Source organism: Anarrhichthys ocellatus, unplaced genomic scaffold (assembly GCF_004355925.1).
Source record: "Anarrhichthys ocellatus isolate YVR2014 unplaced genomic scaffold, GSC_Weel_1.0 scaffold49, whole genome shotgun sequence".
In the NCBI taxonomy this organism is placed as follows: Eukaryota; Metazoa; Chordata; class Actinopteri; order Perciformes; family Anarhichadidae; genus Anarrhichthys; species Anarrhichthys ocellatus.
In genome coordinates, this window is record NW_022280079.1 from 1,693,815 (window position 1) to 1,716,501 (window position 22,687).

The following is a 22,687-nucleotide window of genomic DNA, read 5'->3' on the forward strand; positions in this document are numbered from 1 at the left end:
ACTAGTACTTGCACTTTATGCAACGACAATAAAGTTGAATCTGAATCCCTCTACCTCGACGTTGAGATAGAGGGATGAAGGGTAGGGATAGGTGTATCTCAACCCCTTCCGCTTCCTAAATCTAACAATCATTCCATCACGCAATAAACCTCTCGAAACTCATATTGTTATTGGCGTGGTCCTTGTTACTGAACTGGCGAGTTTCGGCCCCGGACATTCCACGACATTACATTAAAGGGTTTAGTCATAGTCGAGTTTGTGCCATCCTATAGTTTAGTTATAAGAATACACTAGGTATATACAAGAAGGTACATTTTAGAGATAAAATATAGAATATGATATAATGATATATACTGTGGTATCACAAGGGGACAGGTTGTGGAGGGGCGCTACATCCTCACCCAGGATCAGTGCCCACAACCCAAAATGGCCGCCGGGCTAGAGACTACAACTCCCAGACTGCCTCATCAGGCACCCAGCTGCAGGTGCTTAAGGCCCCTAATTGAGGCAGGGCTGGGAAACTGAATAAAGGGCAGAGGGGAGAGCACCACCAGAGAGGAGTTGGGCCTGGAGTAGGAGAGAGGACGCCTACATGGAGGAACAGATACCAAGGACTTGGCAGGGTTGGACTACTTTTTTGGTGAAGAAACCACTTTCTACTCCGGGACACTTTATGTTTAGTTCATGGACCTTTTTGTTTGATTTGTGATTTTTGAGTTAAAGGAACTGCCAGTGGGACGGACCAATAAACCTTTATTTTTGTTTATACTGTCTGATTGTGCCTGTTTTACGCTCTCTTTTGCACTGCCCCACCCTAGGGACAACCCGTGACACTACAATACATAAACAGCAAGGCTTTTGGCGACAAACAACACAATTTTTTTATACTACCATGTGAACCATAAAAGGTTGCACCCTAGGTTTTCATGATCTATTGGAACTATATACAGTACTTCATGACCTAGTAACCAGGGCCTCATGATAATGATAATAAAAATAATAATACAAATAGAAAATATCTTTATTGCCCACCAGGATACAATGATAATAATAATGATAATAGTAATTGTAAAAATAATTGTAATAATTATTGTTATTATAATTATAAAAATAATAGAAAATATCTTTATTGCCCACCAGGATACAATGATAATAATAATATTTATGATTATAGTTGTACAAGTAATAAACTAAATATCTTCACTGCCCACCAGGAAACAATGATAATAATAATACAAAGTGGTTCTGTGCCACCCATCCAGTCCAGAGGAGCCCCGTCCAGCGTCTCTGTCTCCCCCTCCTGTCCTCAGCTCCAGCCTGCGTTTCCCTCTATTATTTTCCACTCAGTTCCTCGCAGTTTAAAATGGCGGCGTTGAGCAGCGCCGAGTCCCCACCGCCCGTCTTTAACGGAGACACCACGGAGCGGGAGCCGGGCAGGGAGCCGGGCCTGGAGGAGCTGGGTGCAGGGCTGGACTCCTCCTGCACGTCGGGTATCCCCGGAGGTCCGCAGGATGAGGAGGTAAGCGCGGCGGTGGTGGTGGGGTAGCGGGGTCTGAGCTGGGCAGGGGGACACGGGCTCCAAGCGGAGGTAACTGGATGTATATGTTCAGGAAACACCGGCTGTAACCGTGGATCGTGGGGGATGCAGTGCGGGGAACCAAGGCGACGCTCTAAACGATTCCACCGTAACACGCGGCTCCCACTGACCAGAACAATGCGGCGGATGAGTGCGAGCAGGAGGGAAGCTTTTATTCGGCGGAGCCTGTGTTTATTTCGGGCCTGCTGCTTTTATTCTATTCGCTCTTGGCTTCGTCTTCCAGGCTCACTGCAGCGATAGCCTGGTGCGCCAACCGAGCGCACACACACACCGCCGTTAACGCAAAATAGATACGCAATTACACAGTTTTCTTATGCACTCTAATGTGCCCAGTTTCATTTTGGCCAATCCACTGAGGTCCTTTACCTTAAAGATGATGATGATGATGGAGGTGGAGGCTAACTGAAGTCGTGCTTGTGTTTCTTTTAGGTGTAATTTAGCTACACACGCTACTTTTATTTATATTATAGGCTTTACAATCCCCGCCCCCACGTCCGTGCAAACACACACACACACACAGGCGGAACCTTCTGTCAGGCTGTGACCTCATCATTTAATACACAGTGACAATGGATCCTATCTTGGGAATCTGTGTTCAGTCTGCAGGTCAGAGGCCTCCCTGCTGGACCGTTACGACAGGCTCCATCGCATTAGCACCATACTTCCAGTCACTGTTCAGATATTTCTAAATATGATATTACTACTAGATGGCCTACCCCTACATTTATATAGAGGTTAACATGTTCTCTATTCTAAACTGAAACCTCTGACTAATGTGGCCCCTGGCCCCATGCTAAGGTCCAACAAGTCTCATCAGCTCAGCAGTTTAGGAGTTTTCCTGTCAACATGTCAGTTTGACAGCGGCATAGTTGTAAAGTATTTCAATGCAAACGCACTTGCAGGAGTGGAGGGCAGAGGTTAACACATCCTGACTTTTAGTCCTAAGCTCCCAAAACAATTAACATGAATACAACCAATACTATGGTTTCCCTAGACCTGGTAAATGTCCACCTGTTCCTTAACTCCACTGGCCAAGTTGGTAACACTGACTTCTCCCTAATTTGTGGTCTCCATGTCCAACCTGAGGTAACCCTGATGACATCACTATGACATCATCAGGGTTACTTTCTGAGACTTGACAAAGCTCCCCAGAGCAGGCTGAGTACTCTTCATGATGAGTAAACTTGTGTACGTGTGAAATTGGTGGGTTTCCGTCTCAAGTTCATTTTCAATTATTAATGCAGAAAGGCAATATCATAATGTCAGTCAGTCTTAAACTCTATTGTCACCATGTCTGCATATCTAGCTTAGCTCATAACTTGTTGTGAGTTGTCCTTATAGAGGGGTCCGGAGTACCGTGTCATACTCTTCTTAAACATTAAATGATAACTAAATATTCAATTGCCTCATAAGTCCAGCTGTTTTCAACCGGTTATCTCCGGGGCTGGGATTTCTGACCAGCTAATGCCTGGATGGTAGCAGAAACCTATTTAAAATCCAGGTGCCATCTTGGTTGACGAGGGAGGTGGTGATGGGCCATAATACAACTTTTATAGACATGCACATTGCTCCGCTATTTGACATGAAATATTAAAGAGCCATACCATTGGCTTTGCATGTTTTTGCCCATACACAAGCTATCAATACTTCACCACTGGCCATTTTTCAATGCATCACTTTTAACTTTTCCTTTCTTCCACACATGCATTGGCTTCAGCTCATTTGAGTTTTATTGGAAAGTCTCAAAACTTGTTGCAGATGGATTATCCATCACACTGAAGTCCATAGCCACCTTCACGGAACCATCTCCTGGACTTATTGTCCCTAAACTAAACTCGACTGAGGTCTGAACTCAGCAATTCTTATTTCTATTGATTGTTCTGCAGATGAATTTCTTGTCTGTCTCCTGATTCCATTGTGGCTCTTCAGATGTTTTCCTTTAGTCCCCAACCCAAACATCTTCAGTTTACTGTGATATAAAAGTGGAAAAAGCAGTAAATCTTCACATTGGAGAACCTGGAGCCAAATAAATGTTTTGTGTTTTTGTTTCACAAGATTAATCAATCAAAATAGTTTCTGTTCAATTTTCTGTTGACTATTCCAGCACCTCAGAAGTCCAGGAACTATTGTAAAAACACAGGACGTTCCTTTCTGGATTTCCCACCATGTTTAAACCTTGTTTGCTGTTGTTTTCTACAAACAATGGATGCCGTTCAGTGAAACAAACTTCATCCTAAAAGTTTCTACGCCAGTTCAACCTCTTGAGCAGGGACTTTTTGGAGGGCATGAACTAAATTTTGACCCTGGTGCGTGTAGTTGACATTCAGATAAAGTTCTGTTCCCATTTTTATTTTTGCGGTTAGTGGTGTAACGGACCACTGTCGATCCGTGATCTGTTTGGATCCCCCCTCACTGTTCGGCACGCATTTGAACCACGGATTAATGACACGGTTTAACATTAACCATCACAGTGTGAAATAAAGTTTTCCTGACCATCGTTATCCGCCAATATTCAGTAAAAAATGCGATCAGAACATCATTTATGCTTTTCTGGTCGCGGATCTCTGATAATGTTACATTGTAAACAAGGAGGAGGAGAGCTAGTAATGTTAGCAGCACCGCTAACAGACACGGTTCGGTTACATTGTGATGCATTTAGGCTCTGTTCAGTATAAAAAGTATGGGGCGAAGGTAAATATAACATATCATGATGTGTTAAAATGTAATGTGGTAAAATGTAGTTTTGGTGAGAAACTTGAATCAAACCAGTTGTTTGAAGGAGAAACATAAATAGATAATAAATTATAACCTATTTACACTAGCTCTAAGCATCTTATAATAAATCATTAAAACTTATGACAAGATTTGTTTTAATCCATAAAATTACAATCTTTTATTTGAATTGTGTGTTTTTATGAAGAATAAAAGTTATTGTGAACTCCGTGTTTGCATTTGAACAATAACATAAATCTTGGTTAAATGTTAGTTATAGATGGTGACCAGGTTCATTAGTGAGGTCAGATGGACTGTAGCCTGTTCTGAATGTAGGACTGGAGTGCATGTAAATACCATTTTTCATCCTCCCCAATATGTTGTCAAACGTGGGTTTAGACTGATCCTGTGATACACTTGTCGCCCTACCTTCCCCGTAGATTTGAGACGCTCACTTTGTTCAGCTGCAATCAACTATGATAGGCGATGTGGCCACCTGTTGTGTTATTGTTCTACATTGTTGTTATTTTGGTTGCTGTTAAGCTGCTGTTAATGAAACTCAACACTTCCTCATAGATTGTATAAAACATGGACGCAGTGTCTGTGACATCACCCATACGTTTCTGAAGAGCCGTTGTGAATTTCAAAGAGGGTGGATTCAGTCATCGCCATCTTGGTAGTAACGAGATGGCCTAACTGCAAAAATAGGTAAAGAGGTGGACAGCTAGCAACATTAGACGGCATGCACTTGTGTGACATATTGAGCGGAACTAAGATTAAAAAGTGAGTCTGATACGACTCTGTTGTATTGAACCTACTCATTTACAAATTCCAAATTTCACACATTTGAGCATGAGGACATCCACAGGGTCACTTTGAATCAGTTATAGTGCCACCTAGTGAATTTTGTGATGCATTGCACCCCTAATACCTACAGAGATTAGGGGGATTCATGCAGAACCGTCAGTCAGTCACACTATGGTGAGAGCAAATGAAACACAGGAGCTGGTAGACCCGCCTGGCATGAGCATTGGCATACAGCCAAGGTGGAACTAATTGTAACATTAATAAAGTTTTTTATTTTTTATTATTCTATTAATTTAGTATTTCCAATTTCATAGCATGAGAGATGCTTTGCAGTTTAACAGCATATTATATATAACCTGTTGGCTTTTGGGCAAGAGTTGGTTCAGTGTTTGTACAGTGTAATACAGGAGTGTTTGAAATGTTCCTTATTTTATTGATAAAAGTAGTTTACCAAAGTTGCCAGTGGGCAAAACGCTCCCCCAGTCCCCAGCAGGATGATTTTGTTTGTCTCCGACACTTGCACATATGTTTGTTCAAAATAAATGAAAAGAAAGTGATCTTATCTACACTGCTCAAAAAAATTAAGGGAACACTTAAATCACACATCGGACCTTGATACAAAATTTGTGTAATTTGTCGAGAACAAAATGACATAACAACATTCAATGGAAACCAATATCATTAACCCATTGAGGGCTGGATCAACAATCAAAGTGAAAAATTGAACGGCTGATCCAACTTGCCTGAATTTCCTTACGACAATGTGGCTTAGTTGTGTGTTTGGCCCCACGTGCCTGTATGCACTCCTGACAGCATTTTGGCGTGCTCCTGATGACACAGCGGATGGTGTGCTGGGAGATCTCTTCCCAGACCTGGATCAGGGCATCAGTGAGCTCCTGGACAGTCTGTGCTGCTAATCTGCAGCATTGGATGCACCGATACACAACGTCCCAGAGGTTCTCAATTCGATGGAGGTCTGGGGAACGTGGAGGCCAGTCAATGGCTTCAATGCCTTCGTCATCCAAGAAATGCCTACACCAAGGGCGTAGGTTTGCATATGGTCCATAGGGACTAGTCACGACCAAAGTTTGGGAAAGACACAATTGTCCCCACCAATATTTTGTTGATTTCAATTGCCTGTTAGAAAAAATAATTTTGCACAATATATTTGCAAACTCATTCGTATTATTATTATTATTATTATTAGTGCTGGGCAAGTTAACGCATTAATTAATTAACGCCGACAATTATTTTATAGAGCGTTTTTTAAATTTTGAAAGTCTGTTGCTCACTGGCAGCGGTGGAGGAATGGAGACTACTGGACATCGCTGCAGTAAAGTCAGCAGACACTCAGATCTCCGTGGTCAACTCAGCAGACACTTACATGTTAGTGCACCTTTATGCTGAAATTCACGGTAAACGCATTCAAACTGCACAGATCGGGAGCGAGCGAAGGACTTTGAAAGGTAGCGGAAAGATTAACGTGAGACAACATCCGGTTTCTTCAGACGAACATCCGGTTTTCAGAATAAGATGCCAACAAAGTATGAATTATATTCACATTAAGTATAAAACATGCTACCTGCATCTCGCGAGTTAAAGGGAAAATACACCTAAATTGTGCGTAAAGTGTCTTTATTCTTTGATCGCTGGGTAACCATCATTACCTCGGAGTTACAGCATTATATTGATGAACAGTAGAGCTGCATTCAAATGCTCTGACTGTCATGAAGACAGACATTTTTGCTGAAACGTGCTGAAACATTTTATTCCTGTTGCACAGCAGTGGAACGTTTCACATACAGTCACACACTGAGCACAGATAGTGAAGAGATAGAACTGCTGCTGTGTAAAGGGAATACTGCTGCTAACAACAACCTGATGTGTTTAAAGTGTTTAAACCAAATGTTATTGCCCTTTAGTTCATATAGCAGTACTTTTAAAATAAAAGTGCACAATACACTACTTTTGAATTCATTATTGAACTTTGCCATAACAATGAGATTAATCGCAAAAAATCCATGCGAATAAAAATTGTAATCGTTGCCCAGCACTACTAATAATTGCATAAAGGAGGAAAGCACTTTATTTGTAGCCTATTAAGTGCTGCAGAATATTTATTTTTTTATTTTTTTTTGTCTTTTTTGGCTGCACAACTGGGAAAAAATTTTTATATATATTTTGGATATAGAATATACTGTTACTGTATATTGGCATTTTAGCAGAGCGTTTTTTATTCATTTATGTAATTATTTATTATTATTTATTTGGTGCAGAATAAGGTTTTGTATTTAAACTAAGGTTTTATTACTGTTATGTTTAAATCAGTTCCAAGTTGCACAAATGTTAATATATTTTAATAAAGTTTGCCTGTTCAACATAATATCAACTAAGTTTGTTTTATATGGCGGGTGGGGGGGGGGGGGGGGCTGGCAGTGTCCCCTACCAATGCTGAGACCAAACCTACGCCCTTGGCCTACACAATGACCACATGAGGCCGGGCACTGTCCTGCACCAGAAGGAAGCCAGGGCCCACTGCCCCAGCCTAAGGTCTGACAATGGGTCTGAGGATTTAATCCTAACAGCAGTCAGGGCTTCTGAACAGTATTTGTTTTTGTTTTTCCGGTGTACCTAACACACCGAACTGTGACTCATAAACCAGAGTATGAACCGAGCTGTGACTCCTAAATCCGGGTTTAATCCAAACTATGACTTTTATGTACTGTTACATCCCTAATGATGACCATTAACCTCTTCAGCGCACACAGACCAGCCAACATGTACAACACATGTTGCACAGCAAAGCAATTTTAATTTCACGATTTGCAAATGAGTAAAATGCTTAGGGTTGATACACCTTTGCAGGACTAATAAAGGATTATCTTATTTTATCTTATCTTACCTTTCATACAGTATAGGTTTGTCTCCAGATAGGGGGAATTAATTGCCATTTTGTCTCACTTCATTATTCTGTCTGATATTGAGTTCATCTTAGCTGTTTTCTGTTCAGTGGATTCAATCCAATCAGCAGTGACTGATGTGTGTACACACTGATTGTTAATTGTTAAAACAGAGCGCTAACTTGCGGAAGCTTCCTTCCTGTTAAGACTCATTGACCGTCATTGATCTAGGGAATGTCATAGCACACTTTCACCTCTACACTTGATGTCAGAATCTGACTGCATCACATCAGCCGTAAAATGCACAGGTATGGTGTCGGGAACTAAGACGAGTGTTGGGAGCATACGTTCACGCACTGTGTGGCTGACATGCTGTCATGGCCTGTGCAAACAAAGGAGCAAGACAGTCATCAGCCACTGTATATTCCATCTACGCCTCCAAAGTGAAATTTTATAAATGTACAATTATTAGTGTTACAAATTGTTTATTTGTCACAAACTGTTGTGTCGTGGTGTTTTGTTGTTAAAGAGTGTTAGTTGTGGGTTATTAATTGTTGTGTTATAAAGTTATAACCATGATTAAAGGTCCCTCTCAATACAGTTAAGAAAACTAGCTCCGACCGTAGCGCTCCTAGCAGCGAACGATATATTCTGCTGCATCTTGACGAGTGACAGCATTTGTTTCGGCTATGCACCGGTATGACTACATCCATCCATCCATCCATTTTCCTCCGCTTATCCGGGGTCGGGTCGCGGTGGCAACAGGCCAGGCTGACCCAGACTTCCCTCTCCCCGGCAACATGTTCCAGCTCATTCTGGGGGATCCCGAGGCGTTCCCAGGCCAGCTGGGAGATGTAATCTCCCATCCAGGGACTAGGGACGCATAGATACCACTTTACCACTAGAAAAGGGGAGGAGACAAATATAACTTTGCTTTCCTTTTATTTTAAATAACTTCAACAACACTTAAAGCAAATAACTTTGGGCTATAGTCTTACATGAAAAGCACTATTTAAGATATTTATTTTCAGAAAGATGAGAATATCTTCATTGTGTGGGGAAAGGGTAGCGCCATATTTGTGGCTGTGTGACTCTCACAGAGGGGGCGTGTCTACAGCACCGGACCTTGAATCTCCACTCCGCTGTGATGAGCTGTCTTTTCCTTTTCATAGAGACCTGGAACGATCTTCATACTGAAGTGGGTGTGTGAGGGGATTTCGTAGCGTGGCTCAAGCACTTTAACCATATTTTGAAATCCTTTGTTTTCCACAACGGAGAATGGCCTCATGTCTGCAGCAATAAATACCCCAATAAATTTGGTAATAGCTTTAGCCCGGTCTGATTCGGCCACAAACGGTTTCTTAAATGCTGCGTGATTTGTTGTTATTGTGGTCTGGCCCCCGTCGCTGAAAGACTGGGATGGTGGCGATTCATATGTGTGGACATGCCCGATGTATTGCCGTTGTCGTATGTCTTTCTCATTAAATAACGCCTACATACCGTAACAATTTTGTCCACCACCCTTATCCCGTCATTACTAGTAACAAGGAAACCAAATATGTGACTTAAATGATGCCGGGGGCTTCTGAATTTCCTCCGCTCGCCATGACATTCACCGTCAAATGTTTTTAACCTGCTCCGTTCACGTGAACACACTACTGCTTTATATCTGTTCACTGACACTCTGCATAGATATTTAGAGACGTATTGCCTAAAAACGTATGAGCGGCAGTAAAACTTTATTTCACACTATGATGACTAAACTGTAAAAAAGAAATGTATATTAATCCGTGGTTCACGTGTGCCAAACTGTGAGGGGTGATCCGTACAGATCACAGATCGATCCATGATCCGTTACACCACTAGTTACATATATATGATGTAGTCTGACCCTGACATTAGGTGAGAATCTTTTGGACATCAACTATTGCCTTATTTAGGGAAGACCAAGTCAGGAAATTGTAATCTTTAGGCCTTCAACTCTGGTTGTTGTTCATTTACTGAAGGATTTCAAATTGTTCATGTTGTTTGCTTTGCTTCCTCACAGATCTGGAATATCAAACAGATGATAAAGTTGACACAGGAACACTTAGAGGCCCTTCTGGACAAGTTTGGAGGAGAACACAACCCTCCTTCCATATATCTAGAGGTAAGATAGTTTTGACTTGAAAGAATGCATTTGCAGAGAAATATCGTCTTGTGATTGTAAATAAAAATGCAAGTTTTACATCCATGCAGTATACACTTCACGCCGCCAGAACACATTACAAGACAATATAAGTAAGTGTCACTTCATGTATGGAAGCTGTTGAGTCAGTGTATTCTGGTGGGTCGTCTCTGTCAGGCCTATGAGGAGTACACCAGTAAACTGGACGCCCTGCAGCAGAGGGAGCAGCAGCTGCTGGAGGCCATGGGCAACGGCACAGACTTCTCCTGCTCTCCTGCCATGCCAGCCCTTCTGGAGGTCAAGATGGGAGGTTGTGGGGTCGCTGGGGGGGGCTCAGGCCTTTCCCTCAGCCCCCAATACCTTGGCTGTCCTGCAGACCCCCACTGATGCCGGCCGAGCCAACCCTCGCTCCCCCCAGAAGCCCATCGTCAGGGTCTTCCTGCCCAACAAACAGAGAACAGTGGTATGTCTGACGTCCTCCCTGAGGATGCTTATGTTGTGAACATGATTTTTCGGTTTTGGATTTGGTTTGTCCAATATAAGAAACCAAAAGCAAATTCATTTTACTTATTCAATTAAATTGTATTAGTTCAGCCCAATATCACAAATTTGCTGCAAAGGGCTTTACAAGCTGTACAACATACTACATCCTCTGTCCTTGGACCCCCGCCTCAGATAAGGAAAAAATTCCCCAAAAAGCCCTTTACCTGGGGGAAAAAAGGAAGACACCTCAGGGAGAGCAACAGAGGAGGGATCCCTCTATCAGGGTGGACAGAAGTATGATAGATGTCATGGTTGTGGAATAAAAATTACAATTAGCAATAGCTATAAGTTAGCTTCTGCAACTCAGTGTAATCTCGCATTCAGCATCTTTTAACAGTCCTTCTGAAGCTGTGGTTTACTACAGCAGTTGCTCAATAAACTCAAACTTTCGGGATTTTTACAAAGTTGAATAACATTTTCTTTGTGAACCCAGAGAAAACCAAAGCTTACCTGAAAAAGCATAATTGCGCAATAGCACTGGTACTACGATCATTGTAGCTTGGTTTCATCCGAATTTCGGAGCTTCACAGCCTTATTCATAACGTTGACATTCAAATCCTAAATCAACATTTGAATGTTGCATAGCTTTTTTTTTTTTTTCTTTTGCATGTGTACTCTTTCTTTTTAAACTGGTATTTTTGTATAGTTGCAGATAAAGATCAGGGTATTCACATGTATAAGTATTATACAAATTTTAGAATAAAACACGTTTTTATTCAACAAAATTTTATCCTAACAACATTTTCACTCCTGCACACAAAGGAAGGCACGCACTGACAAGTTAGGTCCAATAAAGAAAGTTGATTTAATGAAAAGACTAGTTTTGTAGTCTTCAAGTCGAAACTGAGATTTACATTTTTTTCTAAGGTGATGATTTCCTAAAATATTATGCTTCATTCAAAAACCACAATTTAAGCTTTGAATGTACAAAAATAACATTTGGTACAGACCAAGTAGTAGTCCCCAATGCTTTTACTTCTAAATTTGTTTTTAACTTTCCAGTTGTATTCTCTGCTGTCCAAAACGTTTAGCGTTCAGTCCTCTCTGTCTTGCTATAGAGTGGTACATTTACATTTTACAAATGAAAAGAGATCAGCTCTCAAGGTGAGGTACATCCACTGACTACTGTCAACTCAAAGCTTTGGGGACCAAAGAAATATTCCGAAAATTGTGGATCAAATTCCTACAATGTGACTGCAGGTGGAAAATGCCGGAATTTCCCTTTTAACCTGTTACCACTCCAGTAAAATTAGCCTAAAACGCCTATCCAAGGCATACCCAAAGTAAATTGAAAGCTGTTGAACCACTTGGAGTACATGCATGGTTTCCGTCTCTTTTGAAAGGTAAAACTCTGAAGTTTTTCCCCCAACAGTCAGAATCACTGTAAGTGCTACTGGCATTGAGTAATAGAAGTTGGAACACACTGAAGTAGAAGGTTTTTATTTCCGCCTGAATATTTTTTTGCAAACAGATGCCTGCAGATGACTATAGCTGGGACTTATTAAAGGTGGAACCACAGAAAATGAATATTTTACACATGTTTTTCTAAAGGTATGTCTAGGCGCTTTCCAAAAAAGGCCATTTGGAGACCCATGGTAACATACCTAGGCTGTGTAAAAATGTGTATTCATAACTCAAGCTTATTTATGTCGATATACAGTAATCTATAAGTTATTTCGGCATTATTTACTTTCCTAAAGTCTCCAAAACTCTCAAAAACCACACTTTGCATTTTACGCACAAACGCAGGGAGCTGACTCGCGGTTACGCAGGTTACTTCCGCATTCTGCCTCTAAATCTAACCCCTGAAGCTGTATATCATTATTTTCGAAATTTCATTGGCTATACGAAGCGTCAGTCATCAGAACGATCAGTTGCAATTGGCTCGAGCTTTCCACGAAAGAAGAGTGGCAGGCACTTTCCTTCAACGAGGACTATCGTTGGTTATTGTAGGCTGACAAGACATGGAAGCTCCTATTGGGTCAAATGAGGTGTCAATCAAAACGTCAGAGTGCAGCCGCCATTTTGAGACACAGAGACCGGCAAAATGTACATGCGAACTGAAGTTACGTTCGAAAATATATAAATAATTAGGCATATCTGCCAGCTAATTTAAAATGATGCAACAGCAGTCCGTGGGTTTTATGGACGTAATAATGTGTTTTGGACTAAATATTTTACTGGATCGGATCGTCTGGACCTTTGGCAATGTAACAAGACCGTTTTTGTTGGAATATTATCGATGGGTGGGTTTCTATGACGCTTCATCGGTGAGTTGCCTCGATTTTGTAACTGTTTGCTTGTTGGTTGGTGGTCTGACAGAGGCGGTGATTGTACCTGCTGTTGTGATTGTATCTTGAAATGGTTTGCAGAAATCGAATCACAAGAATCTTAGCTTTCCAAAGATATGTCGCATCAGTACCAACCTATACATAGCAGTTCTGTACATGACACAGATGCGGGCCGTCGGAGTGTTAAGAGGTTTTAAGGCTGTTGAAAAATATTCCTTATTTGATATTGAGCGCAGCCCAGGCGTAAAGGTACTTAGGAAAATAATATCTCGTTGTGGTTCAGGCTGAAGAATAGGAAGTGTTAACATCTGTAATAATCTTCAGTTCAGCCGGTCAAGGACTACAGATGCTGGAATCTTGGACCTGGACAGCACAGCAAAGGCTGATATTAGTTTCCCTAGCTGCGTCACTACCAGGAAGTTCCTGGTAATTTTAGTCCCGGGATTATTTTTCCAGGAAAGAAAAGGTTCCGTCAGCCCATTGTTGTCTGCATTTTCATAGCGATTTAAAAACCTGCAAAGATGCTGGTGTTGCAGCGGTAAATGCACTCTCCAGCCTGCAATTTAGTGTGCCCGCCAGTTTTATCTAAAAAACATCTTGGGGAAAATAATAAACGTTATCAACGGTTATGTCTCACCACGACAACATTTAATGCTACATACAATTTACTGAAGATTTTGTCTCCATAGACAATCAATCTGATGAGTGTTCAATGGTTATTTATTTGTGCTTTAGAATGTAACCACCATGAAACAATGAGAATAAACTCATAATAAACTTCTCTCATTGTTTTTCTCATTCACAGCACTACTACTTTCTCTTTTCCTCTCTGCCTTTTTCAGAATAAGTCAGAAAGCCAGCAACAAACATAAAAAGAGAGAAATGCCCTAACCTAACCCTCTACCCCCCATCCTAAAATGGTCCTGAATTGTTTAATGAGTGTTTTGTGTGTTTGACCAATCAACGACGCTCAACCCTGCAAACCCCATCCCAAATATTATTGCACTTTCCTGAACTACCCCCCCGACCAGGGCCTTTTTGGGGGTAAATGTCCCTGGAACATAATTTAGACCCTGATCCCTGCGGTTGAAAGGGGCTGCTGTCTGTTTATAGGAAGCTTTTTTAGCTCTCTGCAGATTTATGATCAGTGTGAAATAAATGAGTGTTAACTCACGTGTGACTGACTTTTCACTTTGGTGAACTCCACTGTGGCAAGCTATTACCAGCACTCAGAGAGATGGTTTCCCTGAGACTAATTGCTACAAGGAACATTCTCACTCCAACTTTACAGTTGAAACTTTCAACATCCACACTTGTGGTTGTGTCAGCTCATTTTCTTTTTGATGTTGGTTCAGCGAGTGCTGTTGTGGTGTGTTCAGGTTCCGGCTCGCTGTGGGATGACTGTAAGAGACTCACTGAAGAAAGCTCTGATGATGCGAGGCCTCATTCCAGAATGCTGTGCAGTCTATAGGATACAGGACGGGTAAGTCTACATGAAGTCATCCTATCACTGGTGTCAAGTATTCACTCACTTTATTAAATAAGTTGCTCTCCTGCAAAAGGAATTATATCTTCTGTTTAAAAGTCTATAAAGTACTACTGCGTATTAGGCACACTGTAGGTAAAAAAAAAGTGATAATAATTAAGGAGCCAGGGGAGGGGTGTAATATTGGGGGAAAAAAACTTTCCGAGATTGAAGTAGTTAATTTACGAGAGAAAAAACTTGCTCCATAATAATTTATTTTTTTAATCTACAATGGCCCTAATACGCCGTTGTAACAAGGACAACGAGCCAGCTGTAAATTACCAAAAGCTGCTGAGGTCACACTCTTCTTCCTGGTATGACCATGGATGCTGACCAGCTGGTAACCTCAAGAGCTGGCCTGCCGAGTTGACCGGCTGGATTTGACAGGCCAGCAGGTCTCAGAAAACGTAGGCAATACAAAGCTGTATGGCACAATAAATGTATATATGAAAAAAAATATAAAGAAAGAAAATGAAGGCATAGTTTCACATATTCAAAATCGGAACAGTTTAATTTCTAGTCTAAAGCATTTCAGATGTGAAAATTATATCAGTTATGACTGTGTTTGATATGAAATGCATGCTGGAAAACAAAAAAAAGGAGGAACAAGAGGACCTTGTCTGAATGTGGACCTTATTAATCAATGAAAGGTTAACTTTCTACATGTGGCATGTGCTGCTTTTCTTTTGGAAACCACCATGGTCATGTTTCTGCAACTTTCTATATGGTGTTTGACAAACAGCAGTGTGAGATGTAGACCTTTACCCTTACCTCTCCACTTCCTCTTTCAGAGAGAAGAAGCCGATTGGCTGGGACACAGACATCTCCTGGCTGACAGGAGAGGAGTTACATGTAGAAGTGCTGGAGAATGTTCCGCTCACCACACACAACTTTGTAAGTACTGTTAGACTAAATGTCACATCGTAACTCAAATGACAATAAACATTATATATTAATTATTTTGCTCAGCCTTACACCAGGTGCACACTGGATGTGTAAAAGCCACGATTTTTGGCGTAGTGCTGCCGGCGTCCTTTCGCCGTTTATGGAAACCAATTGGGCTACGCACACAGAATGCGCCACTGCTCAGAGCTCCACGGCTGGCTTGCTTACTCGGCGTTGAGGCTCTGCTTCATGTGCCATGATCGATTCTGGCAAGAAATACACTGATAATCTATCATGAAGGACATACATGATATATATGATATAAGTAATTTGACAGACAGAGATACCTCTAACGCAAACAGCGGAGGAGCAGAATCGCTCGTTGACCAGTGTGGAGAAATGTGCTTCTGGTGTGAACAGCCAGGTTTCTGTCAAATGTAAAGCTTTTGATAACTTTTAATCACAACGGTCTTGAGATTGTACTGACCGAATTTTATGAGGATCTGACAAATTCCCTAGGAGCAGTTCGTTAAAGGATAGGGACTACAAATGGGCAAAAATCGATAAAAAAATTATACAAAAATCAAAATGTACGGTACGGTTTACAGCATGGTCCCAAGATACTTTCTTTCAAGTCTTTATGGTATACATGTGCCTACCAAGTTTAATACATGTACCTGAAATGTAGTGCTGGGGCTGCTCTTTTGAAATATTGTAGGGGGCGCTATGGAGGCAATTTAAAATGGCCAAGCCAAAAACCCATATAAAATATATCTTCCCATGACCTATGACACATGTACAAAGTTCTGAGTTTTTGAGCATCCCAAGCCACTGAACCATCAGCGTCATTTTTCAAGCCGAATGATACTTTGCCACGGCAGCAGCATTCTACGAAAAGTCACAATATTCATGACGATGCATCATCAATGTGTTAAGGCTATCTTTACCAAATTTGAGACTGATCTGGTGAGCTGGCTATGAGTAAATACAAGTGTAAAATGTGACATTTCCTTTTACCAGTAGATGGCGCTATGAGTTATTGAAAATGTTGGCATTGACATATGCTCAAGCTTGAAGTAGCATCATGCATAACAAATTTTGTGCAGATTGGATAATGTACCTTGGAGTTATGACAACTTACTTTTTCATGCCGATTGAGGCCAAATGGCCGCCACGTCAAGGTTCTTCAATGAAAACTCATGAATTTGATAACTTTTCATCACAAAGGTCTGAAGAGCATCCTGACCAAATTGAGGTCAATCCCATCGAGGTCAATCCCATCAATTCTGTAGGAGGAGTTCGTTAAAGTACAAAGGCTGAAAAATGCAAAAAGTGACGACAAAATAGTGGGTTTGCTGTAGCGCCCCCTACTGGTTGAATGGAATAGAAATATCAGGGTATGTAACAGAATGTAATGTGCACATATGCTGCAACTTTGGTGAGTTTAGGACAAATGGTTTTGAAGTTGTGTATTGATGTATAAGCCACGCCCCTAAGAAGTTAATTGGTCCATATAATGTAAAAGCAAAGAGATATCAAAAAGCTTTTGATAACTTTTAATGATGAACGGGCCCTCGCACCTTTGCGAGACCTCTGCTTACATGGCCGAGAATGTTTGCGACAATCGGACAACGCGACCAAGAGTTAGAATTTTTTTTCCTGCATGGAGTATGTGATCATGGAAATTATGCTTTGCAAATAGTCCACCACTTCCTGTAACCAATGTGTGGTGCTAAACAACGCGCGGCAACATGCATTATGTTGCTCTATATCAAGTATGGACAACATCATGTAAATGTCATGTGAATCGGATATCGTTTGTCAAATAATGCTGATTTCCTTTCGCCATGAGGTGGCGCTTTGACTTAGATGGCTTGTAGACGTACTCAGGCCATGACTGTTATCAATCATGGCAAATTTAGGAAAGATTTGAGTAAGTCCAATGGGGATACATCAGCTTGCTGTTTCATGGGGAGTCACGTAAAATGGCCGCCACGCCACGGCTACACCATTCAATCAAACGTAAAGCTTTTAATCACAAAGGTCTTTAGATTGTACTGACCAAATTTGAAGTGGATCTGAACAATTCCCTAGGAGGAGTTCGTTAAAGTATAGAAATGGTCAAAAATGAAGGGAAAATGAACATAAAGATCAAAATTGAAGACTTCCAGTAGGGTTTAGAGCATAGTCTCAAGATACTTTTTTTAAGTATTCATGTGATACATGTGTCTACAATATTTCATACATCTAGGTGAAACATACCGCTGGGGCTGCTCTTTAGAATATTTGTAGGGGGGCGCTGTCGAGACAATTTTTTATGGTAACGGCAAAAACCCGTATGAAATATTTATGTTTATCACCTTTGACACATGTGCAAAGTTCCATGACTATTTGATCATCCTAAGCCACAGAAAAATCAGCTTCCATTTCATGGTGAATAATGCATTGCTATGGCAACATCTTTTAACAAAAACTCACAAAATTCATGATGAAGTATCATCAATGTCTTAAGGCTTTCCTCACAAAATGTGAGGTCTATCAAGTTAACTGGCTAGTAGGAGTACATCAAAGTATAAAGCGTGTAATTTCCTTTTGCCAGTAGGTGGCGCTATGACTTTGTAAACATTTTGGCATGGAAATGTGCTCAAGCCTGAACTAGCATCATGCAAAAGAAATTTAGGGCAGATTGGACAATGTACCTTGGAGTTACAACTCCCTCTTTCATAGCGAATGGGAGCGAAGTGGGCGCACGCCACGTCAAGTTCGTTCAATGAAAACTCACCATTTTGAAAAGTTTTCATCATAAAGGTCTTTACATCATCCTGACCAAATTTAATGTTGATCGCATAAACTCTGTAGGAGCAGTTTGTTAAAATACAAAGCCTGAAAATGTAGTTTAATGGGAGTCACGTAAAATGACCGCTACACCATTCCTACACCATTCCATCAAACGTAAAGCTTTTGATAAGTTTTAATCACAAAGGTCTTTGGACTGTGCTATCCAAATTTGAAGTGGCTCTGACAAAGTCCCTAGGAGGAGTTCGTTAAAGTATAGCGCCTAAAAAGTGACAAGAATCAAGGTACAATTCACACAAAAATAGAAATGGACGACTTTTGGTTGATTTTAGAGCATGGTCGTAAGAGTTTAGGACCATGCATAAAAGAGTTTCTTTTAAGTCTTCATGCGATACATGTGACTACTAAATTTAATACATGTAGGTGAAACGGGGCGTTGGGGCTGCTTTGTTAAAAATTTGCAGGGGGCGCTATCGAGGCAATTTATAACGGCCAAGGCTAAAATCTACATGAAATCTGTATTTGCGTCACCTATGACATGTACAAAGTTCCAAGAATTTTTGAGTATCCCAAGTTACTATCAATGTCTTAAGGCTTTCCTTAACAAATTTGGGGAGTAAATAAAAGTATAAAATGTGACATTTGCTTTTGCCAGTAGGTGGTGCTATGGCTTATTGGAAATTAGTGCATTTAAAAGTGGTCAGGCTTGAAGTAGCATCATGCATAAGAAATTTTGTGCAGATTGGATAATGTACATTGGAGTTATAACAATTTCCTTTTTCATACTAAATGGCCGTCCCGCCACGTCAAGGTTCTTCCATGAAAACTCACGAATTTAATAATTTTTTATCACAAAGGTCTTAAGAGCGTCCTGACCAATTTTGAAATCAATCACATACATTCTGTAGGAGGAGTTTGTTAAAGTACAAAGAGAGAAAATGACAAAAAAGCAGAAAATGGGTCAATTACTGTAGCGCCCCCTAGAAGTTGAATGGAATGAAAATGACAGGCTATGTTCCAGAATGCAATGTGCACATATACAGCAAATTTGGTGATTTTTGAACAAATGGTTTTGAAGTTATGTCTATTGATATACAAGCCACGCCCCTAATACATTTATTGGTCCATATTTTCCAAATGCAATGAGTTGTGAACAAACGTAATGATTTTACATGATATCAATCCACTAATGATCCACAGCAAATTTGGTAGCAATTGGACCCAGCGTGTAGGAGGAGTTCGCAAAAACAAGTTTTTCACAAAATTCAAAATGGCAGAAAACTTTGGTAGGCGGAGCTTATGAGCCTGATTGGCTTTTTTGTAGAGCTAGTGGAGCTGGACATGTGTGTCGAATTTCAAGTAAATTTGACATACTGGCCGAGGGGCGTCGCCGGTCTAACTTGTAGGGGTCGCTAGAGAGCTATTTTGTCATACTCAATTATGGGACCCATAAAATATCAAATTTTTAACCAGTCCTGATATGCATGCCAAATTTTGTGAGTTGTAGGATATAATAAAGCCCCCAAAAAGGCAATTCATTTGGCAGAAGAAAAATAATAAACATACCAGTTTCAATAGGCCCTTCGCTGGCCTGATGTTATCGGTGCTCGGGCCCTAATAAGCCGTTCCTTACAATTTCATTAGGGTCTTCGCTTCATAATGAGGTGTGAAAATTGTCTCAAAGTATGGATTCCATGTCCCAGAAAATATTGATAATGAAATATCAACATACAGTATCTGCACTTACATCTGTCCCTATCCAAGCTGCCTCTAACGGTGATTGGATCAGCTGGGAGAGGCCCAGAGGCAGTGCCTCCAGTCTACTCTACAGTCTGATATAAAGGCATGTATGTTAGATTCACCACGAGATTCCCGTGTTCTGCCTGAGAGCCGAGGACGGTTGGTGGGAAAATGCCCTGTTAAGCTACAGTTTCCATCATTTGGGAAGATGGTGGATGAACCAGAACCAACCTGTCCTCAGTCACCCAAACTTCAATGCTCCTTTTTTGGTCAACACCGATGCCAGCGAGATAGGATCAACCTTGAACTGAGGAAGTCATTGCTTTTGCCAGCCGCAGCCAAAATCCAGCAGAGAGGAATTATGATTTCTATTACCATAGAATAGTAAATGGACTGTACTTGTATAGTGCTTTTCTTGTCTTCCGACCACTCAAAATGCTTTAACAATACATGTCATTATTCACCCATTCACGCACTGATGGCAGGGGCTACCATGCAAGGTGCCATCTGCTCATCAGGACTCTAACTAATTATTCATACCCATTCATACACCGCAAGAACAGCCTGCAAGATCAATTTGGGGTTAAGTGTCTTGCCCAAGGACACATCGACATTGACTAGCAGAGCCGGGGATTGAACCGCCGATCCTCTGATTGAAGGACGTCTCTGCTCTACCACTGAGCCACAATTGCCACACGATGCTTGGCTGTGGTGTGGCCATTGGAGAAGTGGAGGACATATTTGGAAGATCGAAAAGTACTGGCACAGGGAAATTTTCCATCACAATTCTGTCAGATTGTGGGTCACAGTTTATCTCTTCAATCATCCAAAAGTTTGTGCCGAGCCTAGAACGTGGGACACAAATTAACATCCACCTAACATCTCCAGACCAACCTCACAAAGAGTGAACCGCACCTTAAAATCAATGATTGCATCCGGAAACCAGCATAAGCATTGGGATAAATACCTCCCAGAGTTCCGGTTTGCTATAAACTTGGCAGTCCAGGAGTCCACTACAGTTTTCCCTGCAGAGCTGAAACTTAACGTTGGTCAGCTTTTCGTAAAATGGGAACGGCAACTGGAAAAAGCTAAAGCCAATTTTCTCTGGAGTCTGTCAGGAGGAGGCAGATTCTGGTGGATTTATATTTCCCCGTCTGAGTTTCTCCAGGAGTTGCCGGTGTCTTTCAGGAGTCAAGGTTGATGACTTGACTCTTGTCTAACTGTTCAAAGGTACTGTGAGTACCCGATGTACAGTATATAGTTTCTACTGTTTATAATTGCTGTTGTTAAATGGCAGATGCAGACATTGTAATTCGATTTCCTGATTTGTTCATTTGTGGGGTAACACCCGGAGCACAGTTTTGAGTTGTCTTTCTTCTTGAGTTGTGCTAAAGGGGACTGAACTGTTTTGACTTGTGAAAAAACAAACAGAATCTTTACTGAGTGGTCTGAAATTTAAGACTGTGGGACGCAAACTCAACTGAAACATACACCAATTCTCCCTTGATCGAATACGCTTCTTAAAAGCTGAACTGGGTTGGGGTCTATTTGATTTGCAGTGCTGGTTCATGGTGACATATATTTCATTGCTACTGGGTATTTGCTTTATTGTTTTGTATGGTTTGAATGAGCTATTTTCTTTCTATTTTATAACTATTATTTGTCAGACGTGACTCTGACTGGCACCCCTCTCTTAAAGGGGTCTAACCCGCTACACCCTACTTGGTCCTGATTCTGTGTTTGTGTTTGATTTATAGGTTAGGAAGACCTTCTTCACACTGGCCTTCTGTGACTTCTGCAGAAAGCTGCTCTTCCAGGGTTTCCGCTGTCAGACCTGTGGCTACAAGTTCCACCAGCGTTGCAGCACTGAGGTTCCCCTCATGTGTGTCAACTACGACCAACTAGAGTAAGTCACACACAAGGAAAGCACCATGATGCAGCAACTAGTTTGAGATTGTACCAACTGCACAATGTATTCTTGTTATGGTACAAGAATCTCTTGCAATCCTGGATTTGTGTTATTATATCAGTGCTTGAAAGGGGGCATTACTATTACTTATTACTCAGTACCAACTGACCCAGTAGCTATAACTATTGTAGGCACACATGATGTAGTTACTGTACATATCACGCAAAATAGGCCTTTATACTGCTTTAACGAGCCACAAGAGGACAAAATGTGCTGCTGTGTAAACTACAGCTCACAATATGTAAAACCACGTCAGCTCCGTCAAAATTTACCGGATGGCAGAAACCCTGACAGGTCCAGTTTTGCAAACCCATAGTCACCAGCTCAGTACCTGAACTGACCAGATGCCCCCTAATTATATCCAAGTCAAATGGCGTCAATGTAAGACCCATGACGTGGCCCGTAAATAAACACACATGCTGCTTAACAGTCACTAGCATTCTGCCCAATCAGTGCCATGCTTTCACAAGAAAACCACTTTAGTTCTCACCCGCTGCCTACTCGCTTTTAGTTCATTTTGTGCAGGAATCTGGTGGATGGGTTTATGCTGGTGTATGCAACTGAAATGTATTCACTCTGCATGCTTTATTGCATTGTGATGCCTCAGAGTTTTGCATCAATCAGCAATACACCTATTTGTTCCATGTCAGACTTGCCAGACATTGAACTATATATACATATAGACATTGAACTATATATATATATATATATATATGTATGTATGTATGTATGTATGTATGTATGTATGTATGTAT

At 41.1% G+C, this 22,687-nt stretch overlaps 1 protein-coding gene across 1 annotated transcript in view; it reads left to right on the forward strand.

The window, feature by feature from the left end:
* Positions 1 to 1,329: 1,329 nt before the first annotated feature.
* The window catches only part of braf (B-Raf proto-oncogene, serine/threonine kinase), a 49,943-nt gene continuing 28,585 nt past the window's right edge, over positions 1,330 to 22,687 (forward strand). The window contains 7 exon segments of the mRNA XM_031869801.1: positions 1,330 to 1,519; positions 10,064 to 10,165; positions 10,361 to 10,504; positions 10,506 to 10,646; positions 14,397 to 14,500; positions 15,334 to 15,436; positions 21,721 to 21,869. Coding sequence (XP_031725661.1) covers positions 1,364 to 1,519; positions 10,064 to 10,165; positions 10,361 to 10,504; positions 10,506 to 10,646; positions 14,397 to 14,500; positions 15,334 to 15,436; positions 21,721 to 21,869 — 899 coding nt within the window. The 5' untranslated portion in view covers positions 1,330 to 1,363.